Below are 20,996 nucleotides of genomic sequence, written 5' to 3' on the forward strand. Positions count from 1 at the left end.
CTCTAGTACCAAATTTTGCACAGTGCCACCCTATTCTTTATGGCAAAGTAAATGGTTAAAATCTCCGTAAGGAAAGTTTTTGGCGAAAATTTAAGTCGTTGAATTTTGAGGTGCCAACTACTTCAATGCAATGTTCAAAAGATTTAAACTTGCCATACAGTTTTGTAACTTATTCGGCCAAAAATGTTATTCAATAGCAATATGGATACAAAATGACATAAATTCTTCTGCCACTCTTAGAAACTTTCAATTTTTTTTCTTTTTAGGTTTATACTCGTAAAAATCTTATTTCGACATACTTCGTAAATTCACCGTGATATATAAAGTGCGACATTATCAGGTAAAATGTTTAGCCACTAATTTGAACGATTACTCAGTAAATCAGATATATAGGAAATAAAGATGAAACAGATAGTCAAAATCACTTGCCAGAGTTAAAGCCATGCATTCCGTCTTCGTCAATCTAGCTGCCTTCAGACGTTTGCAGTTAACAAATGACTCTTTGCATTTCAAGGTGTTTGTTTTATACAGACCCTGGCAGGGCAGGTAGATACAATGATTGCGACACAATGTACATAGGGTGTCAGGTGTGGACAACATGTGGGACAACATGCGGACAACATGTAGGCAATTTCTAAACAATGGGCCCATGGGCGATTGTCTGATGGGAATGGTTTGAATGCCGGGTATTTACGGTATTTTGTTTACGTGTTCAAAAATATGGCCTTGCTTGAACTTATGATTTTGGTGATTTGAAGATTGATGATTTCGAAACTTATCAAGAGATATAAATAAAAGACGTATAAAGTATAAACAAATCAGGTATAAAAAGTAAAAACATTACAAGATCTGGTTGGAGAGATGACCTTAAAATAGGCAACATTGTTCATCCCAATGGCAGCGGTCAAGTAATGTAACTTTTATCGGGAATAGTCGCAGTTATAGAACAACTGAACTATGGTTCCGGCTGGGTAAACAACGAGGAGCGACAGCTATTGGACAATAGTTTCCTGGCACCTAAAGGACATTACCCTGGAATAGACTTAAACGGCACAAGGTGTGTACTACTCAAACCTTACAGATTATGTGGGTATTTCCCGTACGCTGTTAAATTGACTTTTAAAAATTATTCTAAAACCATGGCTTTACTTCACACAATCTACATTTGTGGATGACCACGTGTGGTGATTTGAAGATTGTTAGCTTCGTAATCAAGCTATATTTATTGATAAAACGGTAATGAAGATGATCTTGACAAGTAGTATTTTCATTGGTTGTCATACGATCTGGTCGCTTGGAACGCTCTTTTTACTTTACTACATATACATCCAGGGCATGAAAAATTATTCAGCGGACGTCACATATCTGGGGTCCAAGTAATGTCACGAACAGTCTTACTAAAGTATAGCAGTGGTCTGCCTTGTCTAGCTGACCAAATCATTTACATGTCAGGCAATACTTGCTGTTCAATAATCACCTTGTATGGTAATGGTCAGTGCATTGATCTTCCACCTTCCATATATCTGAAAATTTTAATTAAACAAAATCTGCAGACCTCATGGCGCTCTTCACAACAGCGCTGGCCTCATACACAGCCAGGCTAAACAGGCTGCCTTACTCAAGAGGCAGCGCTTCGTCATGCTACTTCTGCAATACGTCAGTATTATAGCAAAATTAAGCTACGTCACTGACTGAGCACATGACTCAAACACATTACATTGACATTTCAAATCATAAACATGGATATCACATCACTGACTACAATCGCACTTTCGTTAGTGGTTTACAATAAAGAAGCCTGGAGTTATAAGCGATGAAACAAAGCTATTTAGGAGAGAGGCATACCCAGTGCCATCTTGTGTGATTGCATAGAATCATTTACAGTACGGCTCTCTCGGGTTTGGAGCAATTTATGCTAATGGGATATCCTTGATTCAGAGATAACAATCCTCAGCTCGGCTACCTAGTCGATTCTATGTTCAAAACGTATACACACAGTTGTATTGTAAAGTGGAAAACCAACGGTTAGATAGAGTTATGGATGTAAGGTCGTCTCCATATTATGACAGAACACCATGGCCGGTCAGCGCGCCGTTCTAGCGGTATTTGCACGAGTGCTGCGGTGTATTCGGCGGCACAGCCGAATACACCGCGGCACGAGTGTAAATACCGCTAGAACGGCGCGCTTGCACTCACAGGCCATGGGGTTCTGTGATTATTACATATGTTCTGTCTTTTATTTGCATCATTTATCGAGAGAATCGACGATTAGTCAAGCGTACTACTTGTCTGTCAAAGCTTCAGGGCGACCCTGCGGAGTTATATAACATTGACATCACTGCAATGAGGCGTTGAATCAGCTTTCACTTTTCATTGGTCAACGCCACCACACCCTCTATTTTGATTGGCTAAACTATTGTTACTTGTTTATCAAGGATGACGTAAGAGGAACGTCGAAGGCTCGAACTTCGAAGTCTGCTTGCAATCGCGATCGCTCACACGTACATTACGTAGCAACATGCCATAGATAGTCAAACGAAGAGAACTTTGAACATGGAAGCGAACGCTTTTGATTTTTTTACATGTTGAGCTCGAAATTCTTCTAAATGATGGATACAAATAACAGTTTGAAGATTTTACGGGAAATTTAAGAGTAAAATACGGCAAATGTAACTTGTCGAACGATCAAATTTCAGTGCATTTACCGTGGCACACAAGCGCTCACTGTTATCAGTAGCACGTAGCAGGACACACAAGCACAGAATAAACTGCATGCAAAAGTGACATTCTATTGTAAACAGGAATATCGCGCCGTGAGAAAACTACAGGCAAAAACGACTCTGAAAATGTTAACTATTTAATTGGCTCCGCTGCGCCCGCAGTTACGTGTGTTTCGATGTATGATGGTCGCCGTGGTACGGGGGGTACGGCGGCCACCGTGCATTCATGGAGCTAGAAACGGACGTCGCCCGTTGTCAATGTTTTTGCTTCGCTGACAAACAAACTGCTCTTCCGGATACTAAAAATCATCCTCACACTATAATAAGTACATGCAATTTTCTTTGTCGTAGTTTTTAATCTGTAATGTCATGCAATTTACTATAACGAGCATCGAACAAAAGTGAAATGAAAAATCTTGTAGACGGCATTTTTGTGTTTACAAACAAAAATAGTTCCGGGTCAAAATTGGTAAATACTCCTTAACACCAGATTGAACTGAAAATGCTCACGTGTTTCATACAGTTATGTGTAAATTTGAACCTTTGCCACATGTTTGCAACTTCATTGAAGTATTATGATCAACATAATGAACAATAATCACCGCTGATTAATTCTCAAAGGTCATGAAGTATACAAATATGTAATTAGCTGAAATAAAAATATTAAAGTTCTTTGACTGCTGTCATTTATATAGCAAGTGTAATTACCGTTGGACAAGTCCTTCAAGCCATATATGCCGAGCTGTGAAAGCTCATTAGATATGCAAATTGTAAATTAGCTGACATGAAATGTGAAATGACTTTCGATATTGTTTTAACCAGGTATAATCATCAATGTTGTCACGTTTGCCAACTTTGATCAAGTAAATCCCAGTATATATCCCTAATAAGCAAAGTTCATTAAATATGTAAATTAGGAATTGACTTAAGTAAAAATGCTTAATGATTGTCAATAATGTTGTATCATGGTATCTGCAATATATGTAGCAAGTTTTGTCAACTTTGGTCAAGTCAATTCAGATATATATCTCTAATTAGGAAAGTTCATTAAACATGCAAATTAGGAATTTGCTGAAGAGAAAATGATTAATGACTTTCAATAATATTGTATTACAGTGTCTGAAATGTACATAGCAAGTTACATCAATTTTGATCAAGTCAATTCAGATGAATATCCCTAAGTATGAAAATTCATTTAATATGCAAATTAGGAATTGGCTGAAGTAAAAATAGCGTCAATGACACTGTAGCTCCCATCCTGGACTATTTAGTGTTTGTTCTCTGGTCAGATATTTGAACATGTGTGAAAGGGATAAAGTGCATGAAGTGAAAATACTTAAATGAAATGTACTGGAGACAGTGAAATATGTTTAATGTAATTATTCAGAATATAAAATGGAAAAAATACAGAATTAGATATATCGAATACTGTGATACAACCATTAACTCAACAAGTCATTTACAATGACATAGTCCCCACTTGTAATAGGAGTACTAGTCTTGATGGGGCAGGAAAATGTGGTCATTAAGAAGTATCATTGGAGTGTATATGTTGAGATCTATGGGCACATAGGTCTATGTCGTTGTTCCAATTTGAAACACATGAGGCATGTCTAAGTTACGGTTCTAAATCGGGAAAAAAGATCAGACCTCTAGCAGTATTGGCCAGCCAAGAATACATATGCGCATTATAAATGAGGTACAAGATGTGACATCTTAAGGTCTAATATCCTATCAAAATTGGAGGGTATAGAACTTGTGGTTACTGAAATATGCATATATATGTATAATCAAGGTCAAAGGTCATCAAGGTCACATGACATTTTCAAAAAAAAATTATATTCCTAATTAATCCCTATATGCCAAAAAATCAGATCTCTAGCTCTATTCGCTTGCCCAGAATTAGATGTGTACATAATTAATGAGGTAAAGCGTGTGTTGTCATAAGGTCTCCCATCCTACTAAATACAAAGGACATAGCACTTGTGGTTACTTATTTATTGACATAAACATATATTTTAGGTAAAAGGTCATCGAGGTCACATGACATTTGGTCAAAAAATTTCTCTCCTATAGTTATCCCTATATACCAAAAATCAGACATCCAGCTCTATTGGCTCGCTCAGAATGAGATATGCGCATAATTATTGAGGTACAGTATGTGGCATCATAACGTGTCCCATCATACCAAACATGAAGGGTGTAGCACTTGTGGTTACCGAGTTATGGAAAAATATGTATATTGGAGGTCAAAGGTCACCGAGGTCACGTGACATTTTGTCAAAAATTGTATTGCTAAGTATCCCTATTTACCAAAAATCAGACCTCTAGCTCTATTGGCTCGATCAAAATTAGATATGCGCATAATTAATGAGGTGCAATATGTGGCGTCATAAGGTGTTTCAGCATACCATACATGAAGGCTGTAGCACTTGTGGTTACTGAGTTATGGACAAATATGTATATTTGAGGTCAAAGGTCACCGAGGTCACGTGACATTTGTCAAAAAAATTGTATTGCTAAGTTATCCCTATATACCAAAAATCAGACCTCTAGCTCTATTGGCGCGCTCAAAATTAGATATGCGCATAATTAATGAGGTGCAATATGTGGCGTCATAAGCTGTCCCATCATACCATACATGAAGGCTGTAGCACTTGTGGTTACTGAGTTATGGACAAATATGTATATTTGAGGTCAAAGGTCACCGAGGTCACGTGACATTTTGTCAAAACAATTGTATTGCTAAGTTATCCCTATATACCAAAAATCAGACCTCTAGCTCTATTGGCTGGCTCAGAATTAGATATGCGCATAATTAATGAGGTACAGGATGTGGTGTCATAAGGTCTCCCATCATACCAAATATGAAGGGTGTAGCACTTGGGGTTACTTAGTTATGGCCATATATGTATATTTGAGGTCAAAGGTCATTGGGGTCACATGACATTTTGTCAAAAAAATTGTATTGCTAAGTTATACCTATATACCAAAAATCAGACCTCTAGCTCTATTTGATGGCTCAGAATTAGATATGCACATAATTAATAAGGTACAGGATGTGATGTCATAAGGTCTCCCATCATACCAAATATGAAGGGTGTAGCACTTGTGGTTACTGAGTTATGGACATATACTCATATTTAAGGTCAAAGGTCATCGAGATCACATGACATTTTGTCAAAAAATTTGTATTGCTAAGTTATCCCTATATACTTATTTTCACTTTGTTTAGTGTGATTAGATATTATTTTAGCTGAAAAAAGGGTCCAGGGAAAGTAAGGAAAATCCAGTATTCCACAGTGTAACAATTGGCTGAAAATATAAAATTTCTTTCAGTCTCTAGAATCCGAAACCGAATCCGAATCCGAAACCGAGTCTAATTTCAGCATCGTCTAGCCAGAGTGTAACGTGGGGATAGCGCCCTCAAACCACAGATACCGGCTTCCCATAGACTACCATGTATCAGAAAAATTAAAACTGTGATAACTTCATTAATATGCAAGCCACGCCCACCAAAACCTTTTCAGTTCTAGCCATTTGAATTCTGAAGATGTCTACCAAATTTGACTGAAATACGTTCAGCCGTTTTTGAGAAAATGGACCAACAGACAGACAGACAGACAGACACACAGACAGACAGACAGACAGACATCGCTGCGACATATGCCCACGTGTGTGAACACGTGAGCAAATAAAGGTATGGCATAATGTTTTTGGTATTGCACTGCAGTGCAAATACCGGTAGTACGCGCGCGCTTCGATACAAGTAATCTGTGGCACATATGTAACCAGATATGAACTGAAAATGCTCATGTGTTTCATACAGTTATGTGTAAATTTGAACCTTTGCCACATGTTTGCAACTTCATTGAAAGTATTATGATCAACATAATGAACAATAATCACCGCTGATTAATTCTCAAAGGTCATGAAGTATACAAATATGTAATTAGCTGAAATAAAAATATTAAAGTTCTTTGACTGCTGTCATTTATATAGCAAGTGTAATTACCGTTGGACAAGTCCTTCAAGCCATATATGCCGAGCTGTGAAAGCTCATTAGATATGCAAATTGTAAATTAGCTGACATGAAAATGTGAAATGACTTTCGATATTGTTTTAACCAGGTATAATCATCAATGTTGTCACGTTTTGCCAACTTTGATCAAGTAAATCCCAGTATATATCCCTAATAAGCAAAGTTCATTAAATATGTAAATTAGGAATTGACTTAAGTAAAATGCTTAATGATTGTCAATAATGTTGTATCATGGTATCTGCAATATATGTAGCAAGTTTTGTCAACTTTGGTCAAGTCAATTCAGATATATATCTCTAATTAGGAAAGTTCATTAAACATGCAAATTAGGAATTTGCTGAAGAGAAAATGATTAATGACTTTCAATAATATTGTATTACAGTGTCTGAAATGTACATAGCAAGTTACATCAATTTTGATCAAGTCAATTCAGATGAATATCCCTAAGTATGAAAATTCATTTAATATGCAAATTAGGAATTGGCTGAAGTAAAAATAGCGTCAATGACACTGTAGCTCCCATCCTGGACTATTTAGTGTTTGTTCTCTGGTCAGATATTTGAACATGTGTGAAAGGGATAAAGTGCATGAAGTGAAAATACTTAAATGAAATGTACTGGAGACAGTGAAATATGTTTAATGTAATTATTCAGAATATAAAATGGAAAAAATACAGAATTAGATATATCGAATACTGTGATACAACCATTAACTCAACAAGTCATTTACAATGACATAGTCCCACTTGTAATAGGAGTACTAGTCTTGATGGGGCAGGAAAATGTGGTCATTAAGAAGTATCATTGGAGTGTATATGTTGAGATCTATGGGCACATAGGTCTAGGTCGTTGTTCCCAATTTGAAACACATGAGGCATGTCTAAGTGACGGTTCTAAATCGGGAAAAAAGATCAGACCTCTAGCAGTATTGGCCAGCCAAGAAATACATATGCGCATTATAAATGAGGTACAAGATGTGACATCTTAAGGTCTAATATCCTATCAAATTGGAGGGTATAGAACTTGTGGTTACTGAAATATGCATATATATGTATAATCAAGGTCAAAGGTCATCAAGGTCACATGACATTTTCAAAAAAAAATTATATTCCTAATTAATCCCTATATGCCAAAAAATCAGATCTCTAGCTCTATTCGCTTGCCCAGAATTAGATGTGTACATAATTAATGAGGTAAAGCGTGTGTTGTCATAAGGTCTCCCATCCTACTAAATACAAAGGACATAGCACTTGTGGTTACTTATTTATTGACATAAACATATATTTTAGGTAAAAGGTCATCGAGGTCACATGACATTTGGTCAAAAAATTTCTCTCCTATAGTTATCCCTATATACCAAAAATCAGACATCCAGCTCTATTGGCTCGCTCAGAATGAGATATGCGCATAATTATTGAGGTACAGTATGTGGCGTCATAACGTGTCCCATCATACCAAACATGAAGGGTGTAGCACTTGTGGTTACCGAGTTATGGAAAAATATGTATATTGGAGGTCAAAGGTCACCGAGGTCACGTGACATTTTGTCAAAAAAATTGTATTGCTAAGTTATCCCTATATACCAAAAATCAGACCTCTAGCTCTATTGGCGCGCTCAGAATTAGATATGCGCATAATTAATGAGGTACAATATGTGGCGTCATAAGCTGTCCCATCATACCATACATGAAGGCTGTAGCACTTGTGGTTACTGAGTTATGGACAAATATGTATATTGGAGGTCAAAGGTCACCGAGGTCACGTGACATTTTGTCAAAAAAATTGTATTGCTAAGTTATCCCTATATACCAAAAATCAGACCTCTAGCTCTATTGGCGCGCTCAAAATTAGATATGCGCATAATTAATGAGGTGCAATATGTGGCGTCATAAGCTGTCCATCATACCATACATGAAGGCTGTAGCACTTGTGGTTACTGAGTTATGGACAAATATGTATATTTGAGGTCAAAGGTCACCGAGGTCACGTGACATTGTGTCAAAACAATTGTATTGCTAAGTTATCCCTATATACCAAAATCAGACCTCTAGCTCTATTGGCTGGCTCAGAATTAGATATGCGCATAATTAATGAGGTACAGGATGTGGTGTCATAAGGTCTCCCATCATACCAAATATGAAGGGTGTAGCACTTGGGGTTACTTAGTTATGGCCATATATGTATATTGAGGTCAAAGGTCATTGGGGTCACATGACATTTTGTCAAAAAAATAGTATTGCTAAGTTATACCTATATACCAAAAATCAGACCTCTAGCTCCATTTGCTGGCTCACAATTAGATATGCACATAATTAATAAGGTACAGGATGTGATGTCATAAGGTCTCCCATCATACCAAATATGAAGGGTGTAGCACTTGTGGTTACTGAGTTATGGACATATACTCATATTTAAGGTCAAAGGTCATCGAGATCACATGACATTTTGTCAAAAAATTTGTATTGCTAAGTTATCCCTATATACTTATTTTCACTTTGTTTAGTGTGATTAGATATTATTTTAGCTGAAAAAAGGGTCCAGGGAAAGTAAGGAAAATCCAGTATTCCACAGTGTAACAATTGGCTGAAAATATAAAATTTCTTTCAGTCTCTAGAATCCGAAACCGAATCCGAAACCGAATCCGAAACCGAGTCTAATTTCAGCATCGTCTAGCCAGAGTGTAACGTGGGGATAGCGCCCTCAAACCACAGATACCGGCTTCCCATAGACTACCATGTATCAGAAAAATTAAAACTGTGATAACTTCATTAATATGCAAGCCACGCCCTCCAAAACCTTTCAGTTCTAGCCATTTGAATTCTGAAGATGTCTACCAAATTTGACTGAAATACGTTCAGCCGTTTTTGAGAAAATGGACCAACAGACAGACAGACAGACACACAGACAGACAGACAGACAGACATCGCTGCGACATATGCCCACGTGTGTGAACACGTGAGCAATAATTGACTTATCTTTACAGTCAGGACATGGAACACAGCTATAGTAGATGCTGGTTTTTTTTGAAACAAACGACGCCATCCAACGTTATATATTAAAAAGATTTTTAGTTCATTTACAAACAACAAACTTACAAAATACAACATTTAATCGTAAAAATTGTAGACAATGATAATTTTTCACATTTAAGATTACAATGAATTTACTCTTTATTATTTATATCTTGGTGTAAGAATAAATTTTGACGAAAGACCATGGAAATCATATCTTGAAGATTTAGAAAATCAGTTCAACCGTCTGTCAAGGGAGAAACCAGATAGTATAGCTGCCATTAATGCCGTAGCAAAATGTACAATGGACGTAAGGTTGCTTGGAAAGATGTCAACAAGTTTACAAAAGGCACCTCAAGTGGTGGAAGAAAAGCACCAATTATTGAAGAAAAAAACGAGTCATGCAGGAAGGGCATGGTGTGCATGACGTGAGAAATATCAGCGAAGGTCTCTTCGCTTGTCTGCAACTTTCTTAGCTTTATTAATCTCTATACTTTTAAGTCTAGCTGTAAGAATTGGAGGCTTGCTAGTAGCGTAGAACCTCTCCTTGTAACCGAGGAAATGGAAAGAGAAGCCGCCATGGTGGAATTACCATTACATCTGCAGGTTGTATATAATGAGGAAATATTTAAGGCTTTTGAGAGTTACTTCATTAAAAGGTAAGTATATAATTTATATTGGAGGTTTCAAAGATTCCGCCTTTCTACAACGACAAGAATGAGGGAGAATCATTAAATTACATCCTGTGAAAATCCTACTTCTTGAACTTAGAATCATATATACTCCTTGAACTTAGAAGTGGAGAAAGTGTGAAAGTTTATTTCTTTTTTCACATTATGATATAGAAAAGAGAGCGAGGCAGTATATTTTACTTCCTTGAAATGATCAGCCACTACTTGTCTATATGTTCGTCTGTCGATATGTTTCTATGCTCCACATCAAACCATAATACAATTTCTCAACAGTTTCCAAAAATATTGACTTTGAAAATAATACATTTCAAGCATGGGCATGATTTTAATTTTAACATTATCGAGTCCTTACATCAAGATTAGAAATTTCAACCCAACATGACCAGGAAATGAGGAACAGTATCTGAGAAAATGAAATTATTGACACTGTTCAGGTTCAAACAATGGTACTAAAACTAAGTGGTCCACTTGATAACAATTTCTTCAAATTTTACATAAAATTCACTCTGGAAATAATACAAAATTTCATCTGAGCGCTTCAATGCCTCTTGGAGTCATTTCCTGACATAATAACGAGAAATTCTAACCCAAACTTGGCTGACAAATATTGAGCTTTGATGAGAAAATGAAGAAAATTGTGTCAATTTAAGTGATGATGTGTTTGTAGGTTGCACAGTTGTATTTGCTGCAATATTTGCATTTACTGTATTCTCAGATTTCTTACTTGTAAATGACCTTTGCAGTGGAATCACGGTAATCTGAATAAACTATTCTTTTTTAAAACTTTTTCATTCATTGAAAGACAAAAAAGGAAAAGAAACTTAAAAACCGACGAGGAAAACAAATTTACAGATTTCTTACAAATTACGTTATAAGAATCTATATAAAATTTCAATGGCTTTCTTAGACTTTGCAACATTTGAATTGCAGTTATAGTATTTCATGTCTTCAATTAAATCCACATAAGTTTGAAGTTTTTTCGGCAATCCATAGTAGTAAATATATGTCTTTGTCAAAAGACAGATCATATTCCAACCCTGCAAGGTTTCCTAAGAGTTTTTAATCCCCAAGATGATTTTAGTCTCTGTAAATTGCACCTTACATCGGACAAAGATACAGTTCCATATTTGTTGTACATAATTACACCCATAAAATAAATGTCTGAATTGTTTCTGTCTCTTCTGAATAAACTATTCTATTACCGTCTGTAAAAACTGCAATGTACCGAGGGTCTACATCTACAGTTACAGTTTCCTTGTATTCACCTTGTCTATCAAATTACACTATCTTCCCCTCATCTGCCACATGAATATTGTCTGCATCGTCAACTGTAACTCTAAATCGTCGCATTAAATTTCCATAAGCTGTATCTTTTGGCTATTTTATCAGAACTTTTGTTTTGTGGTTTACCTACACTTTCTGCATTGAATCCCTAAACTGTAATTTAATGCCAAGTATTTAGCATATCAACACAACCTATATGAGTATAATCTACATTGTTATTGTTGAAAATTGTATTCAAGTCCAGAATAGAATTCATTTGTAAACAATAAACAATGATCACTACACACATACAAGCTGTGTTGACAAAAAGAATACTTGAAATTTCAGCATGACAGACGGATTAGGGTCAGACACGGTAGTTGATATACAGAAGCAGAATACTGAAAAACTTGCCACAAGTTACAGCTTATATGTCCCTTTAAGTAATCACTTTCAAATCTGTTCAATTGTTTGAGATTACTGTCCAAAACATAGCACTTTTCAACACCCTGACGTGACACTGTTGGCTGTTGATATTTGCTATTTATGGTCACACAGTAGGGCTGAGTTGTTGATTTGAAATAATGTCCCTATCTCATTACATTTGATTACATAGTGTGCAAGGTAGTCTGCTATGAAAATATTCCTGTCCTTATCAACAAAATACACCAGTGTGGTTTTTCAGTTTACCCACTGCTATTATTTTTTTTCACTTTAATCTTTTCATCACTCACTACAGACAAATATCAATCCCTTTGGCCTATCGACTTTTCCTGGTGATTCCTTGCCATCTCTTTGAATGAAACCCTCATGGTGTTGGTCAATGGTTTACCTGTAGGGCAACAATTTGGCAAGTATAAAGCGTCAGTTGCCAGTTGTTGAGTCCACAGAACATGACTTTGACCTTTGAGCGTCGGCTATTCACCCTTGAGCGTTGCCATGTCGATGAATTTGAATATCGTCATAGCTCCGTATACCCTTATATACAGACTAGCTCCGATAAGAACGTGAATGGGTATTCAACAATTACTGAATTGCAAGCTACATCGCGTAAACAAGTGACCTGCCGGTCTCACCGACATGTATGACTACATTATCACAGCAGGGAGATAAGTTTGTTATTAATGTTGACGACACGTACCTCGATCGAAGTCAGACTACGTGAGTGACCTGGGTTCTATTAATAATATGTTGGGCTGTAGCTTATGACAAGTCAGAACTAGACCAACACAACAACCATTCAAGAACTAGTGTACATACAGTGTGATTCCAAAGGTAGTCTTGTTTATTGATTTGCATTATTATTGCATTGCAAGATTTACATTTACATATGAAAAACTCGTTTTTTCTTGTACTCTGTTGGATTACTCCAATACGACGCGGTATCGACCAAGCTTCGTGTAATAACCCCTAATAATTGACTGTAAAACCTCGTATCAACTGCGCCAGTTCTGTTTTCCCGCAAAAATTTTGGTAATACATTCACTTGTATTCGATTGCTGATGCCATGCTATATACTAGTACAACGCTATGATGTACTCACGTTCGTCCTCCCGTCGTGGTCGCCACCATTCAGTGTGGGGAATAGTTAGTGTAGATCATTCAAAATGACCCCAAGAAACTCACAGTTCTCGATCAACAAAAATATTGGTTTATTACGTTTTAACTCACGGTACAGAGCAGCACGCCACATCCATGTGCGTGGCCATTACAGGTTCCACAAAGCATGACGGGAAATCTGGTAGTAATGAGAATTTACCCCAAAATCACAACAAAGTAACACGAATACATTCAATTATGAAACAAACTATTTCTCAAAACTTTGTGACAAAAATATCCATATTAACACAGTCCGCGAAAATAAATAGTAGCACATGCACAGTGATGAATGTCCTTAAAAGTGTACTTTCGAATAAAGTTCAGCCATCGCCTGCACATAGATTCTCACAGCTGTGTCCAAACTCTAGAAAAGTCTCAGTTGAGCAAAGTTTGTACAGCATGCGCAGTAAGTGTTCAGAACATCAACTGTTGTACTTATATAATATTTAGCCAAATTTCCAGAACCAAGATAAACACGATAATCAACAGTAAAGTTTGGTCTAAACAACAACAAATACAAATAACAAAGTCAGGGTTTCCCACAATCTCTGTATGTATCCATGCTTTCATGCGTATAAGTTTCTTAATTTAACAGTTGGCGTCTATCCAACGCGCTCGGGTCAAGGGTCACCGCCACAGGGTCACCGCCACAGTACTGTGGCGGTGACCCTTGACCCGAGCGCGTTCGATAGCCGCGACTAGCACCGCTGCGATACCACAGCTAGTTACTGAGGTTTATTTTTCATTCAACCCTGATTAGTGATGTAGGTAAAATGTGGTAAAGATCACAGAAAATGTAAATGACAGACTTCAGTTTCAGACAGCGTTAGAGGAATCCTTCAACTTCCGCTGGGAAGTATATAATACTTAAACAGTTATCTGTAGCTTCTTGGTTTGTATTCTTATATAATTCACAATGCTGAGACTATTGATAGCAGCCATGGAATTACGATTGTCAGCGTTAAACCTGAGAGAGAGAGAGAGAGAGAGAGAGAGAGAGAGAGAATTGTAAAAAAGCCGTCTGTTTAATGTGACTGTTCTGTGTAACTGTCTGTTTTCTTGTAATGTACCGGGAACCCACGGCGCGACACTGCAAGCGAGCTGTAATAGGGATATTTTCAGGAAGGTTTGCGGTGTATTCTGCATCCGTCGTCTCACTCTCTGGACAGCAGGATGCGCCCGAAGCCGATATGCGACAGCACGACAGGGTCGGGTGCGCGCGCACTCTCGCTGGTGGGTTCTGTCAATTTTACAATTTTAAATGTGTCGCAACAAAAACATATATTGAAAATTGATGCTCTGTACGACGTGTTCCAACGTCTAAAGTTGGACGGAATTATATTTGCTGTTTTTTCTTCTTTGTGACCTGAGCTGATGTAAGATGACGTCATTGATTTCTCATAGGCTAGTTCAGTATGCCAGACCCCCCCCCCCCGGTTCTGATGAGGTAATTTGTGTTTAAAATGTTAAAATTCTTGCCCAAATCTAAAGTTTGCTGCATGCTGTTTAAAATATTAAGCTCTAAAACAAAAGGTATATGAGCTGAAGCCCGTGGGAGAAAAGGAAACACTGCGGTTTAAAAATATCTACTTTTAAAACGTTTGATCTTTCTCTCTTACACAAATAGCAGTCTATCTGGGGTTTATGAATAAACTTTGTCGTGGGTATAGTATTTCACATATGCCGTATTTCCTCCAAAAGAAGTGTACCTTTCGGTTGTTTACAAGATATCTGTTGTTTATAAATAATTGTCTCGGTTATTCATACGGTTTTCAATGTTTATTTACATAAGGCTTTGGCTTAAGGATTTTGGTGTTTGCACCGCGGTGCTAATACCGATGCGCTCCGGTGCAAGTGAACATAAAAAATTGGCGACACTTTTCAAAGTAGCATTTTAAAGTTAGTTTTTGCCTTCATTTCTTACTCTTGTGTCAGTCCCCCCCCCCCAAAAAAAAAAACTGCAAAGAAAAATACGCATGTTCTACATTAGGTATTTTATAGTATAAAGACATAATCACTATCTCTTAAATGAAGCAGCCCAATATTTTTATATTTACAAGAACGAGAATAGCGAAAAGCATCGCTCACATTACACTCACTTCTTGTATTTTTATAACTCACCTTTCCAAGCAGTTAGGACGTTGGAGGAGTTCCCACAGTGATCTCTTTGTTTATCTCGAAGATATCCAGGTATGCATCGACCGTTTCCGCATCTGAAGTCATCCTTGTTTTGACAGTTACCATCGTTATCTAATAGGGAAATAAAATAATTGTTCATTTGACTTACTTTCCACCATTTTCAATAATTTTTTTGAGATTTGTTATTGTTATTTGTTATTGTTATTAGATATATTTGTTATATATTTGTTATATATCTATATATCCAACATTATCATCTAGGTGCACTGTAAAAATAGCGGACGCTAGACGCGTCTTTACGCGTTCAAAATGTACGTGTCGGTGTTCAAATTTGAACGGCTGGTGTTCATATTGTTAACACTAGTGTTCATATTATTAAAAATGATGTTCTAAACCTGAACACGTAGTGTTAACAACCATCTCCTTCAAGTGTTCAAAAACTCAGCATCACAGAAATTTTACAATGCTGTGAAACAATTAACAATCTTTTGTTTTTTTACTTTACAATGGCTATATTAAATTTACTACTGCCTCGCTGTCCGGCAAACGTACACGGATTTTGGTGTAACGAATTTCCCACTAAGTGAAAAATATTTCCGGTCTACAATTGCTGAAAGCATGTTGTTTCTAAAAAAGAAAGTATACAAAATAATTACACGTTTATTACGTGTTGAAATTTTGAAAATTTGAAAAGAAAATCAGAAAACCACCATGAACGTTTTAATTTTAACATCGGCGTGCAAGAGGCGTTCTATTTCTAAACACTTGGTGTTCAAGTTTGGTGCTTTTTCCTATCCCATGATGCATCAAAATGGAAGTTGCAACATGTTTCTTGTAAGCGCACCCTGAAGTCGTGATCGTGCGGAAGCAAGACCAGAAAGGGTAAGTTTTCTCTCCAAAATAGTAAAAGGTATTAGATTTTGAAGCATCTGTATTATTATCCTTCGAAATTAATTGTATTGCACTTTGAAATAGCTTAACTACGTGCAGAACCCTTTTTTCAGTGGCTTGTACACAAACAACTAGCTGTGAATACGCAGTGGTACTTTTGGCCATGGCCTATCGATCGATCTCACTTGGGTCAAGGGTCATCGCAACACAACTATAGCGATAACCCTTGACCTGAGCGCGATCGATACGCCTTGCATAGTACCGCTGCGTAATCACAACTGACACATATCTTTTAGTAGACACAATCGTATGTAAAAAAATTATTAAACATTGTAAGTATACAATGTAGAGTTCAATGTTGTTTCAGCATATGAGTGTTTGGCTTTTTTATTTTAATCAGTTGATGACAAGAAGAAGCCAATATTTTGTAACAGTAATATTATATAGGGCTCAGCCCTTGGTGTCGCGCCAGGGGTTATTAAAGATTGGCAATGTTATTTGTATTGATTCATGATAAACTGTAATTGTTACTTCATAAACGTTTATATGACAACTATGCCCAGTTTCCCTCTGATGAAAGCAGTTCACGTACGTACACGACGTCAAACCCTGCAGCAGGGCAGGTATAGATTTTCTGTAGCGTGTAAAAATTTTGGACAAAAATTGGCAATTTTTACAATGATAACAGCCTATTGCGATAAATAAGGGACGTATTATGCAATCATTATCATTGCAATGGTAACCGCACTGCCCACCTTCCACTTGCAAGCTGAAAACTATAGCGTTCCGTCTAAAAATAAAACTGGCAATTTTTGAATCTAATTATTGACACAGGGGGCGCTCTTCTATAATTCAATCCCAGCATTCTTTGCGTATGCCCCCGTTCATATGCACGACAGTTTTCTCCCTTTATCTATATTAACGATATTTTGTATCAGCGACAAGGTGCATAATAACATTTACTGGCTAATAAAAGAGGTATATTTTATAAAAGGCATGTTATATAATAGTAATTTGTTTCGTTTTGTGTATATTACGAGTACTCAAAAAAAAACATGGCGGCGCCCATGAAAGAAGGGTACACTTCCGGTTACTCGCATAGTATATTATGAATAAGCGCATGCGTAGTCAGTGAGCCGCTGGCGCGACTATTAAAAAGAGGCACTGTATATGAAGTCTCCCCTTTCCTTAACCTAATCAGCTCCTTGTCTTTCATTTAAAGTCTCATTTCGCCATATTACCTATTGTTGCATTATTTTCAGGATGTAAAAAGTTGAATTTAACTGAAAATCGAAGAGTTGTTACAGAAGCTGGTGGTACAGATAATGAAGAAGATGAGTGTACAGGTAGCTGTCTGGAAACAAGCTTGAGAACCTCAGTTCATCTCTAATGTTGATTTAAAACTTCCAAGGGTCAGTAACTGAATTTTGATAAATTTCTGTATTTTTGTTCTGAATTAATCCAAGCTTTGGTAGCATGCTATGATCACCTAAATGTTGCCGGAGAATAGGCTTTCACAGAAGAGTAGTCTCCTTTATCAGATGCAAGGGCGAAATGAAAAACTAAAGCTGACAGCGACGAAAAATTCAGAGTAAAAATGTCCACTCTGAATTACTGAATTTTCTGTCACTTTCTGCTTCAATTTTTCATTCCCCTTGCATATGATAAAGGAAACTTCACGTCTTTGGAAGCTTATGCCCTTATAACATTTAGTTGATCATAGCATGCTACCAAACCTAAAGGATTTTGTATTGTAGCTCAACATGTCTCTTGTTCTTAAAAAAGGGTTTTTAGCTTTGCCGTCAGCTAAATATATAATTAGGTGGATGTGTAGAATTGTGCTCAAATTTGTACATCCCAAGGTTTTTTCTTCAAACAGCCTGTACAAATCCTTTAATATGTGGATTACAGGTCCCCAGGGATTACCCTAATCACATATGTTCAAATTATGATGAACTATGCAAATTTATATTTTTGAGGCTAATTGTGCTATTTTTGGCAAAAATCTTCTTCTCTTTTACTGACGTCTTCAATATTTGGTAGACATGTCCGTAAGAATGACCCTAGTCAAATTTGTGCTAGTTGTGATGAAATATTCAATTTTTTATATTTCATTGCAATTTTCGTCATTTTTGGTCAAAAAATCTTTAAACATCTTCTTCAAACTGCTAGCTTTGATATTTATGTCATAGATCTCTACTGATAGCCTTTTTCAGATTATTCAAATTATGCAGAAATTGGAACTTTTTATTTTTAAGACATTAAAGACATTTCAGACATTTTTAAGACATTAGGGATTACCAGAATGTGATATATATACGTTATGATGAAATCTACATTTTTTTTATTTTAAGGGTGATTTTTACCATTTTTGGTAAAAACATTTGTACTAAAATTAATAGCAAGGTACACCAGAATTTGAAAGGTCTTTACGTATATGTTTTTAATTTCTGAGAAGTAGATTTTTGGAATTTCACCGATTTGTTTCATTGTTTATTTAAATATATTACAAACAAACAAACTTTTTTTTTATGAAGGACTTTGTTGGACAAGGAAATAGGTTTTACCCTAACAAGGACCAAATTTCCCCACTTTCTGCATGTTGTGCCTTACTGTGACACTTTGACAACTTGACAAGTTGTGTTTACTTTAATGTGGACAACTATATACCATGTGCAATAGAGCAGCCTAAATTTTTTTTCTTCAAAATTTACAATTGTCTATACAAGAGGAAATGTCTTTAAGAAACCATCTTACAACAATGAAGTATGCATTTCATACATGTACGTGTTTTCAACACAATAAGTAAGCCAAATTTTGAGCTTTTTCAGAAGATTTTTTGTACATTTTAAACAAGTATAAACCTTGAACGTTTGAAAATTTAAGGTGTTCAACAAGCGCGCATCATGTGTTCTAGCCTTTAACACAATTATCGTTGAACGGCGTCCATGGTTCAAAAGTTGTTACAGCCCTTTGAACGCGTAAATGCGTTCAATTTTTTGAACACATTTCATGTGCAACGTGTGTTCAGATATGGAACACCATGGTGTTCAATATAATGTCTAATGAACACATAGTGTTCAAAATCTGCACACGTGTGTTAAAAAATTGAACGTTGGTTGAACACGTAGTGTTAAATTTCTGAACGTCTAGACGCGTTCAAAAAGTGTTACAAAAAGGCGTTTAATATTGGTGTTCTAACCTTGAACACTTAACTTTACAGTGTGGCTGTATAACAATACATCATATGTTGCAAACCCGGTTAAGTGTAAAAACGTTTCACTATAGGATTTTTCAAACAGGAAATTTATTTCATGGATAAATTTCAGCGGCTCTCAAAAGATTGGCAAAGTCATAATAAGCCTTTTCCTCGTTAGTAATGTGAGAACGGGGATTGAAACGCGAACCTGTAATATGTACAACAATTTTCAGAGTCAGAGGCAGGCTGTATCTGACTCTGAAGACGTTGTATATTTTAAAGCCTACCTGCCATTATACATTAATCTACTAATTGTGCCGTCCCGCAAATACGGTACATACCTGAAACGTGGAACAGCGTGTATATCGCCTCAAACCCCTTGTAAGTCTGGCTGGCCTCGCTGACGTGCAGTTCGAGTGTCACCCTTCCATTAATGTCGTAGTCCTTCCCATAATTCCCTCGGCAAAGTACATCGACGAGCTTGCCATCGTTTTTGATCTTGATTTTTTCACGCATGCTATCACAGTTAGTCATGATACCTTTGTATGTTGTTATTTTGTTTGTTGTTTGTTTTGTTTGTTGGTTTAAAAAAAACAATAAATGATAAACGGTAAAATAATATGAAAATACAACCAATGGATACGTAATATCGTACACTACGACAATGATTAACGGATATAAAATATGTAGCTCGCTAGTATTCTGGCCTTGCCATCAACATGTCATCGGATTTATCCATACAGCAGATTGCAATAAGATTTCAGTTTGAACTTAGATTTATGTCGTCACCAAATCGTGTAGCTGTCCAATACGTTACCTGAATGAAAGTCCTTGGAATTCGATGGCGACGGGATCGTGTCCTTCAACCAAACAGTTGCCTTGTCTGGTATCATAGCCGTATGACTTGCAGTTTTTATCAGCCTGGCAGACGCGGCAGCATTCTTCAACGCTGGCAACCACCTCAGCTTCACCGTCATTTACATCTGATCCGTCTCGAGCTGTGAACTCTTCGATGTTACATGCAGCTTCTGCTTGGCAACCACATAGAGACGAGCGATTTAATAGTCACCACAAAAAAGTGCTGCACAAGTAATCTTTCACACGCGCAGAGTCCAATTTAGGAAATAAAATGTTCAAGGCAGAAATAAAGGATCACGTTATTTTGATTGAGTCGCAGCATATCAGCACCTACATCGCTGCAATATGAGGACATATCGTTATGACGGTGCAATTTACAAAATGCAATAAAATGATAGCGTCACGCTAGAATTGCCTTGATCACTACGAGACCCTACACTGGTGAAGCACGCTAAAACTTACCCTCAATTTTTTCATCTGTTAGATGCACGGTCTTAAAACTCAGATATATCTCGCTGTACACTTTATCCTGACGTATCTGAAGTTCGTATACTCCACGAGGCAGTGAGGCGCTTTCAGGATA

General features: G+C 36.8%; 2 protein-coding genes across 2 annotated transcripts in view; one reads left to right on the forward strand and one right to left on the reverse strand.

The window, feature by feature from the left end:
• LOC139129327 (uncharacterized) overlaps positions 1-280 on the forward strand; it is a 9,439-nt gene extending 9,159 nt beyond the window's left edge. Inside the window, exon 8 of the mRNA XM_070694961.1 lies at positions 267-280. Coding sequence (XP_070551062.1) covers positions 267-280 — 14 coding nt within the window. The remainder of the gene's footprint in view (positions 1-266) is intronic.
• Positions 281-13,071: 12,791 nt separating this feature from the next.
• On the reverse strand, positions 13,072-20,991 carry LOC139126783 (uncharacterized). Its single transcript, XM_070692757.1, has 5 exons — positions 20,876-20,991; positions 20,373-20,583; positions 19,897-20,094; positions 15,448-15,576; positions 13,072-14,293 (listed from the first exon to the last, which is right to left on the reverse strand). Exons 2-5 carry the CDS (start codon positions 20,530-20,532, stop codon positions 14,238-14,240), a joined length of 543 nt encoding a protein of 180 aa, XP_070548858.1. The 5' UTR covers positions 20,533-20,583; positions 20,876-20,991; the 3' UTR covers positions 13,072-14,237.
• Between the last annotated feature and the right edge of the window lie 5 nt (positions 20,992-20,996).

This window comes from Ptychodera flava, chromosome 3 (assembly GCF_041260155.1).
Source record: "Ptychodera flava strain L36383 chromosome 3, AS_Pfla_20210202, whole genome shotgun sequence".
Classification (NCBI taxonomy): Eukaryota; Metazoa; Hemichordata; class Enteropneusta; family Ptychoderidae; genus Ptychodera; species Ptychodera flava.

Bases quoted from the DNA above. Each gene is read 5' to 3' on its own strand.
- LOC139126783 (XM_070692757.1), bottom strand. From the start codon at position 20,532: ATGACGGTGAAGCTGAGGTGGTTGCCAGCGTTGAAGAATGCTGCCGCG. The intron at 15,577-19,896 runs GTATGTACCGTA...TTTCCCTATTAG, and splicing joins CACGCTGTTCCACGTTTCAG to ATAACGATGGTAACTGTCAA. The intron at 14,294-15,447 runs GTGAGTTATAAA...TCTCTCTCTCAG, and splicing joins CGTCCTAACTGCTTGGAAAG to GTTTAACGCTGACAATCGTA.